General features: G+C 47.5%; 2 protein-coding genes across 3 annotated transcripts in view; one reads left to right on the top strand and one right to left on the bottom strand.

Moving 5' to 3' along the window:
- Window positions 1-1009: 1009 nt before the first annotated feature.
- On the bottom strand, window positions 1010-6482 carry zgc:109986 (uncharacterized protein LOC553566 homolog). Of its 2 annotated transcripts, none has more exons than XM_041954104.1 (8): window positions 6151-6482; window positions 4422-4543; window positions 4199-4337; window positions 3975-4096; window positions 3197-3307; window positions 2894-3000; window positions 2593-2683; window positions 1010-2331 (listed from the first exon to the last, which is right to left on the bottom strand). In XM_041954104.1, the coding sequence occupies exons 1-8, from the start codon at window positions 6245-6247 to the stop codon at window positions 2218-2220; spliced, it is 903 nt and encodes a 300-aa protein (XP_041810038.1). In that variant the 5' UTR covers window positions 6248-6482; the 3' UTR covers window positions 1010-2217. The 2 variants fall into 2 exon arrangements, with proteins under 2 accessions (XP_041810038.1, XP_041810039.1); XM_041954105.1 differs by having other exon boundaries at window positions 1010-2328.
- Window positions 6483-7501: 1019 nt separating this feature from the next.
- The window catches only part of srp54 (signal recognition particle 54), a 9816-nt gene continuing 5606 nt past the window's right edge, over window positions 7502-11711 (top strand). Inside the window, exons 1-9 of the mRNA XM_041953569.1 lie at window positions 7502-7599; window positions 8896-9017; window positions 9475-9575; window positions 10295-10386; window positions 10493-10577; window positions 10931-11035; window positions 11147-11213; window positions 11314-11371; window positions 11452-11602. Coding sequence (XP_041809503.1) covers window positions 9498-9575; window positions 10295-10386; window positions 10493-10577; window positions 10931-11035; window positions 11147-11213; window positions 11314-11371; window positions 11452-11602 — 636 coding nt within the window. The 5' untranslated portion in view covers window positions 7502-7599; window positions 8896-9017; window positions 9475-9497. The remainder of the gene's footprint in view (window positions 7600-8895; window positions 9018-9474; window positions 9576-10294; window positions 10387-10492; window positions 10578-10930; window positions 11036-11146; window positions 11214-11313; window positions 11372-11451; window positions 11603-11711) is intronic.

Raw genomic sequence — 11711 nt, 5'->3', positions numbered from 1 at the left:
GTAACAACAATAATAATTTCTGATGAAAGCGACTGTTGGACCTGCTGGAACACTGAACTAGTTATTGTTAATTACACTTTTTAATTAGTAAATTGAATAAATGTTGTATTTCTTTTTACTTTTATTTAACCAGTTGGTTTCTGGCAACTCAGTGAAATTTCATAAATCATCATGAATCCAACACACACACAGAAGGAGGAAGAAAAAACAGTGTGTTCAGCTTCTGTCAGTCAGTTGATCACCAGTTTGGGCAGTTAACACATTACTGGTCGTACTGGAAGTCAGACCAGTTTCACTTTTCACTTTTTAAAGCTCAAAGAAAGCAAAAGCTGTCAGTTTTAGTGTTTCCGAGTTGATCTGTGTCCCTTGAACGCACCGTACCCGAGTAAATGGGCGGGGTTTAACTGTCATCTTCAACGTTAGTTGGTCGGCCATCCTGCCGCTCCTCCGCTGCCAGCCAATGGTTGGCCTGGAAATGGTCCCGCTGTGTTGGTCGTGGGCAGTGACGTCAGAGGAGTGAACGGAAGGAAGCGGTGACGACACACACGCGCACACACACACACAGGTGGAGGAAGTACTCAGGAAAAGTACTAATACCACAGTGTAAAAATACTCTATATACAAATACACATACAGTGACTGTTCTACTGTTTTGTTATTTGTCTGGATGAATCTGCTCGTTATTTCCTCCATTCATCAACTGAGTCTATATTATTGTTATTGTCTTCAAATGTCCGGTTTTGTCCGTCCAACAGTCTAAACGTCAACAAGATTCAGTTTGTCGTTTCATCGGTTCAGCATTCAGTCGACTTTTTAAAGGTTTGTAAAGCAGCTGCAGCTCAGACTTCATCAACATGTTAAAGTCGGATCATTTCAACCAGGCATGTCAAACTGATTCCATGAAGGGCCGTGTGGCTGCAGGTTTTCTTCCAACCAAGGAGGAGCACACCAGGCTGGAATCAATTAATCAGCTGATCTCAGTCTTCAGCTGATAACTAATGATCCCTTGATGTTGATTGGTTGGCCTGGTGTGCTCCTCCTCGGTTGGAACGAAAACCTGCAGCCACACGGCCCTTCATGGAATCAGTTTGACATATAAACCGACCAGGGTGGAGCGAGTGGGTGGAGCCAGAGGGTGAGCACATCACTGAGGACCTCTCCTGGATGAACTACACTGCATCACTGACCGAGAAAGCCCAGCAGCCCCTCCTCGTCCTCCACAGACGACAGAGGGGCGGTGAGTGGTCCAGGACTGTCAGAAATCTTTTGTCTGTGCAGCTCCTCGGTCATCCAGGTCCTGGTTTTCCAAGGACGGTTGAAGGCGGCTAGACTCGAAAGCTGGTGGCGTCCCAGATATTTCACCTCGGGGGGGTCGTTCTCACGGTCATCGAGGCCTTCAGGTTCGTTCGTGCTCCTGCCGCGTAACGTTCAGTTCACTCAGTCCCTCGTTCCTCCGTATCCACGGCGACCAGTGAGTTCACACCATCATCATGTTGGATCATCGCTGACAGCTGCAGTCACACACCTGTTGTGTCTTCACCTGCAGAACGCGCTGCACTGCATTGTGGGATGTCTGATATCACATCACATGTTTGTCACAAGCAGTTGCTTCTCTCTCAGGTGCACGACAGATCAGAGCCGGGACAGAATCGATGTTTGTCTCGTCCGTTTCTGCTCTTCAGCTCCTTGTGAACACAAGTCAGACCGGTTTGGACCAGTTTGGACCAGTTCACAGCCACATCTTTAGAAATGACTGACAAAAACATGAGAACTGGGCCAGAGTGACATCACAGAGTCCAGGAGCCGTCCGTCAGTTCAAACTTAGCTTCATGCTAACGTCACTCGGTGGAGTTTGATCATCACATGAAAACAGATTCCTGAGCCGACAGACAAAGCTAACGTTAGCATGCTAATATCCATTCAGAGTAACAGAGGCAGCGTGGAACACGACCGACATAACAATGATTCAGTCTGGAAGATTTTAATTTCCATAAACACGACATTTCCAGAGACATTTATTTCCTGAAGTCGTGCTCGTGATGCCGGAGTGACTTCCTGTTTGCGCAGCTGATTGCTCTCGATTGGACGGCGCTTTACACACCTCAAACCAATGCAGTCTGGTTCAGACCATCTAAACATCAAACTTTAAACCAGTCCTGGCAAGCTGAGGAACCAGACCGGTCCACAACAGTTCCAACCAGTCCAGACCGGTTCACCTCAGATGACCTTGTACAGGTGGATCTGTCTGAGAGCATCAGGGTCTGCGTCTCTGCCCAGATAAACATCGTAGTCGACGGGAAGTTCCTCCACCCAGCCGGGCTGCAGCGCCTCCTTGTGGACACACACAGGAAGTGGTTAGTTAATGAAAGCGAAGTTGTGTCTAAAGTTTAAACTGAACAGCTGACTCATGATGAGTTCTCTTTTCTGTGGCTGTTCAGTTCTGTGAACATACTTTTGTATAAAGTCTCTGAGTTTCATGAGGTGAGATGATGATGATGGTAAATACACCGCCGAGGCTCGGGCCTCTGATAGGTGGACAGTGATGGTTTGCGTGTGTGTGTGCGTGCGTGCGTGCGTGCGTGCGTGTTTCACCTGCAGAGGGTTCAGACTCTCCTGCAGACTGGGGACGGTCACCAGCAAAGATCCTTTCTTCCTGAAGTTGTCCATGATGAACCTCCAGGCTCTGAACACACACACACACACACACACACACACACACACACACACGGTTAATGTTGTCTGTCTCAACAAAAATACAGATCTGGACCTAAACCAGACCAAGTAGTTCTGGTCCCTGAATTGAACCACACTGACTGACAACTGACAACTGTCAACTACACACACACACACACACACACACACACACACACACACCAGTAGTGTGTATCCTGACCTGACTTGCTCGTTTGGTTCCATGAAGAACTCAAAGACGTTGTTCATGATGAGAACGTCGGCATTCTGCAGCAGAACGTTCTGCTGGCAGACGTCAGTGTGAAGAACCTGCAGCACAAGAAGCCAATCAGAGACGGTTCTACTGAGTTCTACTGTTCAACTGCACAACATGTACTGTGTGTGTGCGTGTGCGTGTGTGGTTGTGTGTGTGTGTGCGTGTGTGTGTGTTAGTGTGTGTGCGTGTGTTAGTGTGTGTGCGTGTGTGTGTGTTAGTGTGTGTGCGTGTGTGTGTGTGTGCTTGAACCTTGATTCTGTCCGTCAGCTTGTATTTCTGGAGGATCTCGTCCTGCAGTTCCACAAACTCTCCACTGAGCTCCAGACCAATCAGCTGAGAGGCTGAGCTGAACACATAACCCTGAACACACACACACACACACACACACAGACAAACACACACACACATAGCGATAATGATCTCCACAGGAAGTGATGTCACACTGAATCAGACATGTCAATCATCATGTCTATGGGGTGCATCTCAATTCTATTCATTGTCGTTTTCTCCCTCCTCGCTCATACCGAAGTTCTTCTGGTGGGGGGTTAAGTGACTTGCTCAAGGGCACATCAGCTAGCTAATGGAGGGGGAGAGGATACTCCACCACACCCAAATTTTTCCTGCCAGTCCGGTGAGGGAATCGAACCAGCGACCTTCTGATTACAAGCCGCTTCTCATGAGGATCCGTCATGTTTCAGTTAAATGTATTTAATTGACAGCCTGTTCAGTCATGTTATAAATGTCACTCACAGCCTCCCAGCACGTGTGGAACATGTTTGATCCAACAGACGACATCACTGTTATTGATCAAACTTCACGAGGCCTCGTTATGTTTCCAGACCCGGCTGAAACACGTCGGCCTGTCGTCACTCGTTCTGTTATCTGAGTGAATCAATGTGTTTATAGTCAGTGAACAGGACAGAAGACACAGACCCCCCCCCTCATTGTTGAGCTGCTCTGTTCGTCCTGTAGACCTCACTCAGCAGTATCTACTGGGTTCCTCTGGGTTCCTCTGGGTTCTACTCACCCCGTACAGGACAGCTCCCAGCCTGGAGCCCACGTCCACCAGCATCTGTCCACTCAGGTCTGGAAGAACGTTCTCAAACAGAAACTGCAGCTCTGACGTGGAGAACGAGTGAGAGATGAAGTCTGCGGGAGAGAAACAGGAGGAGAAGAAGACGTAAGCGAGAAGAACCGACGGGGTCCGACATCACATCAGTGAGGACGGCCGCGATGAAGACGTGTTCTGACCCAGAGGTGCGGTTCTGTAGGAGCCGCAGGTGAGGCAGTATGATCGACTCATGGTTCCTTCCTCGCACAGAGAGTCCACCTGATCTTCATCGTACAGGAAGCTGTCGACGTGAAGCGTCGGCCGGGAACGCTGCCGCATCTGGAACATCATCGTCATCATCTTCATCATCAAGGTTAACATCATCATCAGCAATGTACCTCGCCGTACGCAGTACTACAGTACCTTACTGTACGCGGTACTCTCAGAGGGGAACATGGCGTCCGCCGGCAGACGGACTCGCAGCTCGTCAGAGATGTTTCGTAGAATCGTCTTCTTGTTGTCTGACAGCAGCTCGTCCAACTCGTCTGCAGGACGAAACGACAGGGTCAACACTGTCCACCAAAACACACACGATGACATCAGAATCACACAAATTAATTATCTCAACAGGACAGAGACTACTTGTATTTCAGAAGAGGACAGGACAGGACAGGACAATGACAGGACAGTGACAGGACAGGAAAGGACAGGACAGGACAGGACAATGACAGGACAGTGACAGGACAGGAGAGGACAGGAAAGGACAGGACAGGAAAGGACAGGACAGGACAGGACAGGACAATGACAGGACAGTGACAGGACAGGAGAGGACAGGACAGGAAAGGACAGGACAGTGACAGGACAGTGACAGGACAGGAGAGGACAGGACAGGAAAGGACAGGAGAGGAGAGGACAGGACAGGACAGGACAGTGACAGGACAGGAGAGGACAGTGACAGGACAGGACAGGACAGGAAAGGACAGGGACAGGAGAGGAGAGGACAGGACAGGACAGGACAGGAAAGGACAGTGACAGGAGAGGACAGGACAGGAGAGGACAGGACAGGACAGTGACAGAAGAGGAGAGGAGAGGAGAGGACAGGACAGGAGAGGACAGGACAGGACAGTGACAGGACAGTGACAGGAAAGGACAGGACAGTGACAGGAGAGGACAGGACAGGAGAGGACAGGAGAGGACAGGACAGTGACAGGAGAGGACAGGACAGGACAGTGACAGGACAGTGACAGGAGAGGAGAGGACAGGACAGTGACAGGAGAGGAGAGGACAGGACAGGACAGTGACAGGACAGTGACAGGAAAGGACAGGACAGTGACAGGAGAGGACAGGACAGGACAGGAGAAGACAGGACAGTGACAGGACAGGACAGGACAGGACAGTGACAGGACAGTGACAGGAGAGGAGAGGAGAGGACAGGACAGGACAGTGACAGGAGAGGAGAGGACAGGACAGGAGAGGACAGGACAGTGACAGGAGAGGACAGGACAGGACAGTGACAGGACAGTGACAGGAAAGGACAGGACAGGACAGTGACAGGACAGGACAGTGACAGGAAAGGACAGGACAGGAGAGGACAGGACAGGACAGGAGAGGACAGGACAGGACAGTGACAGGAGAGGAGAGGAGAGGAGAGGAGAGGAGAGGAGAGGACAGGACAGGACAGTGACAGGACAGAACAGACCAGGACAGGGGTATGGAGCTCTGTCCAGCACACTGGGTCTGAACTGAAACACTGGTGGAGACGTTCAGCTTCAGTCTGAGGTCCAGTCCACATGTGTCCATTTCATTCAGGTTTATAGGAACTCGTGGTCCTCTGAAACTGTCCAACAGCTTTAGTCCCGACAAGGTTCACTTGATGCATCTGAAAACAGGTTTAATATCCAGATTCTGTCCTGGAGCACAGAGACAAAATGTGAACAGTGTCCAGAACCTGCTGCAGGTAAGAACTCACCTTGATCAGACCTTCACACCCAGCTGACCCCACTAGTTTTTATAATACAGAGAACACGCGAGTCATTAAATCAGCTGTCTGTGTGAGGAAATTCTACTTTCAGTGACGTTATTGATCATATTCTCTGACCTGTGATCAGCTGGAAACGTGTCGTGTCCAGTCAAAGGCTACAGGTGTGTTTACCTGAGTTTCTCATCCAGTTCAGCAGCTTGGGGAGTTCAGACGGTTTCATTTTGGTCAGCAGCTGCTTCACTTCTGACTTCGCTTCGGAAAAATTCATCTTCAAACTCAAAGTGTGTCAGAAACCGGATCCAGAGGGTTTTGGGTTCAGAAGCGGACCCGCTCTGTCGCTCCGGAGCGTCATTTAAGGTGGACCAGAAAACTCACATGTATCGTTTCTTCTTAGCCTCAGTGACACAACAACCGTGAAGCACTTATTCACCTGTGCAGGTGGAGACACATTAAAAACGTGATGTAAACTCACGTGTGACTGTTACAACTCAAACTCACAGCTTCCTGCATCACGTGTTCAGACCACCTTCAAAAAAAAACAGACCCCGGAAGCAGTTGTGTTTTTTGTTTTGAAAAACTTTATTGAGATAAAACAAAGAGCTGCTGATCCAGGTCTACTCTGCAGTCATCAAGTCTGGTCATCTGAGCAGACTGCAATGGACAGCTCGTGTCAACCTGGCCCCCATTCAGGACTGATCCGCCTCCAGAGTCAGACCCATCACACCCTGGACTGAACCAGCTCCACCTTGTCCCCTCTGGGAGGCGCAACAGAGCCCTGTACACTGAAACAACCAGACCAGTTTGTGTCCTCCACACCATCAGTCTAACGAACAGATTTTCTTTGCATTTCTTTGTTTGGTGTTGTAGAAACACTCGACTTGTATCTAGAGTTTTTATTTGTGTTGTTGGTCATCGCTGGTTTTCATGTGAAGGATTCATTCATAAAAACTATGATCTCTGATTTACTTTAATAAATTAATCATGATTTTTAGTAATGCACTTCAGGGAATATCAGTCAAACTGGTGTTGGTTTGGTCGTTTTCAGAATGGCTTTTAGCTATTTTAGCTGTTTATCTATATACAGTATTATTTGTTCAGTGTTGTTATCCTTGTAGCTGTTCAGTGTATTTGTGTGGTAGTAGTACACTGACAGCAGTGAGTAGCGCTCCTTTTATATTTGCACATACTTGGCCAATAAAGCTGAAATCTGAACAACATTTGATCTGTAATTAATGATATATTAATGATCGATTTATGTGCTATTGTCTTGATTAATCAATTAGTCATCAGAACACCAACACGATGGTAAAAAATAGATTCCAAGCTGACGTGTTTTGTCATGTTGTTTGACCAACAGTGAAAAAGCAGAGATTCAGCCGATGATAGAAAACAGCAGAAATGTGACAAACTGACAGCAGACGGCGGAGGATTTATTACAGTCTCGTCTACTTCCAGAAGATGGCAGCAATGCAACACCAAGAATACGAGCTGCCGTTAACCCTCAAAGCTGCAGACGAAGAAGAAGAAGACTGTTTCCGGGTCAGTTTGGATTAGGTGACGTTTCTTTGGGAGAGTTTCAGTGTTTTGTAGCTGTTGTTTGATCAAACACGTCGCCAGTCGGTAAGAATGAACAATTAATCGTAATTATCTTTAATTAAACCTGTTAATTTACAGGCTTTAATCCGCCTGAAAGTCTCCGTCTGGACAAAATGTATCGCTAACGCGTAGCTAGTTGAGCTAACTGCTAACCTCCACTCTGCCAGCGGTAGCGGCTAAACGCTAACTGCTAAGCTATATGCCGTTAGCACCGATAAAACTGCTGATATGTGTAAGTATAAAACTGACAGCCAGCAGCTCGAAAAACTGAAGGGACAATCAATATGATGATCGATCAATGATGTGATCAGAGATGGACTGAGAGAGTGAAACTAATCAAGTTTGAAAAATAACGCTCGACTCAAGCTAAACAGTTTGCTTCTGTCGCTTGTTATTGATGAATCACATCATCACTAAGTCTTCATCATGTCCAGGTTTTTATCGGAGAAATCAGCAATAACTACTCTTTATATTCCTCACTGCCATCGATTCGTCGATGTGTGGTTACATTTAGGGCTGCAACTAATAATTGTTCCATCATTAATTCACCTGATGATTATTTTCAGAAAATCGTGATAAACCAAACCAAAGATGGCTGCCTGACATCAGCCAAAGTCTGTTTCTCAAATGTAAACAAACGTCTTTGTTTGGCTGATTATTCGAGCGCGTGAACTATCACACATGACCTGAACACAACTCAGGAAGTACGTCACAGTCAGACATCCAGTAAAAACAAGTTGAAGAGTGAAAATCGTCAGTTAGATTTGACTCTACAGGAGGTGAATCAAAGTCGAAACTCCTCCTCTTCCTCCTCCTCTTCCTCCTCCTCAGAATCAGCTGTGAACTCTCAGACATGAAAAACATGTTGATCTGATTCAGTGTGACACGTGGATCACTGTGATCCAGTCTGTACATCCATGAGTAGACTGCGAGTCAGTGTAAACAGAGACAAAAATCAGCTAATCTCCACGTCTCCACGTCCACATTACACTTCCTGTTTACGTCTGCCATCAAACTGAGTTGTACTGAGAGGTGTTTCTGATATTTGCCCCCCCCCCCCACTACTGTCACAGTAGTGCAGGGGGACAAAATAACTGAAACAGGCGTCAGTATGGCGGCGTACAGTTCATGACAGCGACGTAGTATCAACACTCTCTGAAGTGTGTTTGTGGTTTCATCATCAGTTACCTGAGGCATCAGTCCCGTTACTATGGTTACCTGCAGTGAACAGAGCGTGATCACTTCTAGTGTCCATTAACATGTTGTGTCGCCTCTAACGACATTTGTGACTGTAGAACTATTTCTCTCTCCTCCGGACAGGAAGGGAGGGGCTGTGTGCCGTGACCTTCACCTGTCAGCTGACCTGCTGACTCGCTGAGCACGCTCAGTAGGGGGGCTCCCCTCCACACACACACACACAGATTTTGGTTGTAACACACACGGTAAGTTGATACCTTTACCTCCTCGACCATCAGTGTCGACATGAACTGTCTCTTCATTTAATACAAACAATTAAATTACAAACTGAGTGACTCAGTGACTCATCCTGCTGGAGGGGGAGGGGGGGTTCTCTGACTTACTGCTAATGAAAAGAATCTACTACCTGAATCTGTTACTGCTGATTTATCGTTCTCATGAGACAGCTGATGGTTTGTAATGGTCAGTAAACCTTTCTGTTCTATGTATCAGTTACAAGCCTTGAATAAGAACAGTTTGTGTGACTTCAGCTGACCTGCTGTCAGTTTGAAAGTGGATCCATGTAGCTCGATGATGCAGGACGACATCACAGAAACTGTCCGATCGATTACTTGATGTTCAGCCCTGCTCGGGCAGACGAAGGCCGCGCTGTCTGCTGAGCGCCGGTCTGACGTGTCAGTCCACGTCCTCTGTGTGTTTCAGGATCACTTCAGTCCACCGCCGTCATGGTTTTAGCTGACCTGGGCAGGAAGATCACCTCGGCGCTGAGGTCACTCAGCAATGCCACCATCATCAATGAAGAGGTAACTCAGAGCCATGACACGCTGAGCTCATGTGACCAAACTCTGTCTTACTTTATTAATCCCAGACGGGGAAATTTCTTCTCTGCATTTAACTCATTGCTGTAGAAACACACACACACACACACACACACACACACACACACACACACACACGCAACATGCAGTGAAACACACACAGGAGCAGTGGGCTGCAATCAAGGAGCATATTGGGGGGGTTAAGTGCCTTGCTCAAGGGCACATCAGCCGGCTAATGGAGGGGGGAGGGCATACTACACCACACCACGACCTTCCGATCACAAGCCGCCTCTCCAGCCTCGAGGGCCCGGCTGCCCCACATTATTATTATTATTACTGTTATTGATTTAACTCTTCAGCGATTTATTTTCTTGTGTTTGAGCTCTTCCTCAGTCGTCTGGACCAGAACGACAGATGAAAGTCTCATCACATCGTCGTTATACTGCTGATTTCAAGATGAATAAACAACAAATTTAATATATTTATTATAGAAATACTGAATGTGTGTATTAAATTTTCATTTTATTTCAATATTTTAACTAATACTTAGTCCATTTCAAAGATAAATAGGCTGATAAACACCAGAATCAGTCTTCAAAGCCCACCATGGTGAGTAAAGGAAGAACTGCTGAGTCTCTCAGTCAGGGACCAGGTCTTTGGACATCAGTCTGGAAGATGTGACGTGTCGTGTGTCTGTGTTTTAGGTGTTGAACGCCATGTTGAAGGAGGTGTGCGCCGCTCTGCTGGAGGCCGATGTCAACATCAAACTGGTCAAACAGCTGAGAGAGAACGTCAAGTGAGTGTGAAACACCCGAGTCCTGATCCAGGATCAAAAACCTGGTCCAGTTCAGTCCAGCAGCCGTGACCGAACTGCGTTCCCTCTGTGGTTTCTGTCTCTGCAGGTCGGCCATAGACCTGGAGGAGATGGCTTCAGGTCTGAACAAGAGGAGGATGATCCAGCACGCTGTCTTCAAGGAGCTCGTCAAGGTCAGAAATATTTTCAAACAAGAAGTTAGAAAAGCCCCAACCCCTTCACGGCCAAGGTCAAATTTAACTGACATTTAAGTATGAGTTGTGTACTGTGTGTACATGGTGTGTATATTATACTGTACTGTGTGTACATGCTGTGTATATTATACTGTACTGTGTGTACATGCTGTGTATATTATACTGTACTGTGTGTACATGCTGTGTATATTATACTGTACTGTGTGTATATTACACTGTACTGTGTGTATATTATACTGTACTGTGTGTGTGTATATGTGTATATATGTGTATATTATACTGTACTGTGTGTATATTATACTGTACTGTGTGTATATTGTGTGTATTTCCAGCTGGTGGACCCTGGAGTGAAGGCCTGGACTCCCACAAAAGGAAAGAACAACGTCATCATGTTTGTTGGTCTGCAGGGTAGTGGGAAAACTACAACCTGCTCCAAGGTGATGTCACACGTCCAAGGCCCCCCCCCCCATTGATATAGGTTGTATTGTAGTTTGATGCAGAGCGCCCCCTGCTGTCTTTTGGATAACTGACTGCTCTGTTTTCTGCAGCTGGCCTATTATTACCAGAGAAAAGGCTGGAAGACCTGCCTGATCTGTGCCGACACCTTCAGAGCCGGTACAACACAATTATTACTACTTTACCTGTGATTTAAAGTTACATGTGCCCCCCCTTTTTGGTTCTTCGTGTCTGTAACGATCCTCCTCTCTTCTCTCAGGTGCCTTCGACCAGCTGAAACAGAACGCCACCAAAGCCAGAATCCCCTTCTACGGCAGGTGAGTCATCCCCCAGTGGTTAGTCGAGTCAGCGCTGCTGACGGTCACACCTGTGTGTCACACCTGTGTGTTGTGTTCAGTTACACAGAGATGGACCCGGTGGTGATCGCCGCAGAGGGTGTCGAGAAGTTTAAAGCTGAGAACTTTGAGATCATCATTGTGGACACGAGTGGACGACACAAACAGGAAGACTCGCTGTTCGAGGAGATGCTGCAAGTCTCCAATGCTGTGGTGAGTGCCTGAACACACCACCGCAGGCCTGTGCTGAGTGCCTGAACGCACCACCGCAGGCCTGTGCTGAGTTCCTGAACGCACCATCGGAGGCCTGTGCTGAGTGCCT

This window comes from Chelmon rostratus, chromosome 15 (genome assembly GCF_017976325.1).
Source record: "Chelmon rostratus isolate fCheRos1 chromosome 15, fCheRos1.pri, whole genome shotgun sequence".
NCBI lineage: Eukaryota > Metazoa > Chordata > Actinopteri > Chaetodontiformes > Chaetodontidae > Chelmon > Chelmon rostratus.
Note: the sequence above shows the minus strand (reverse complement) of the source record. Positions and strands in the feature narration are given on the sequence as shown.

Excerpts from the sequence above, each read along its gene's own strand:
- zgc:109986 (XM_041954104.1), bottom strand. The coding sequence starts at position 6,247 with ATGAATTTTTCCGAAGCGAAGTCAGAAGTGAAGCAGCTGCTGACCAAA. Across the intron at positions 4,338-4,421 it reads AGAGTACCGCGTACAGTAAG|ATGCGGCAGCGTTCCCGGCC; the intron begins GTACTGTAGTAC and ends ATGATGTTCCAG. Across the intron at positions 2,684-2,893 it reads GAACCAAACGAGCAAGTCAG|AGCCTGGAGGTTCATCATGG; the intron begins GTCAGGATACAC and ends GTGTGTGTTCAG.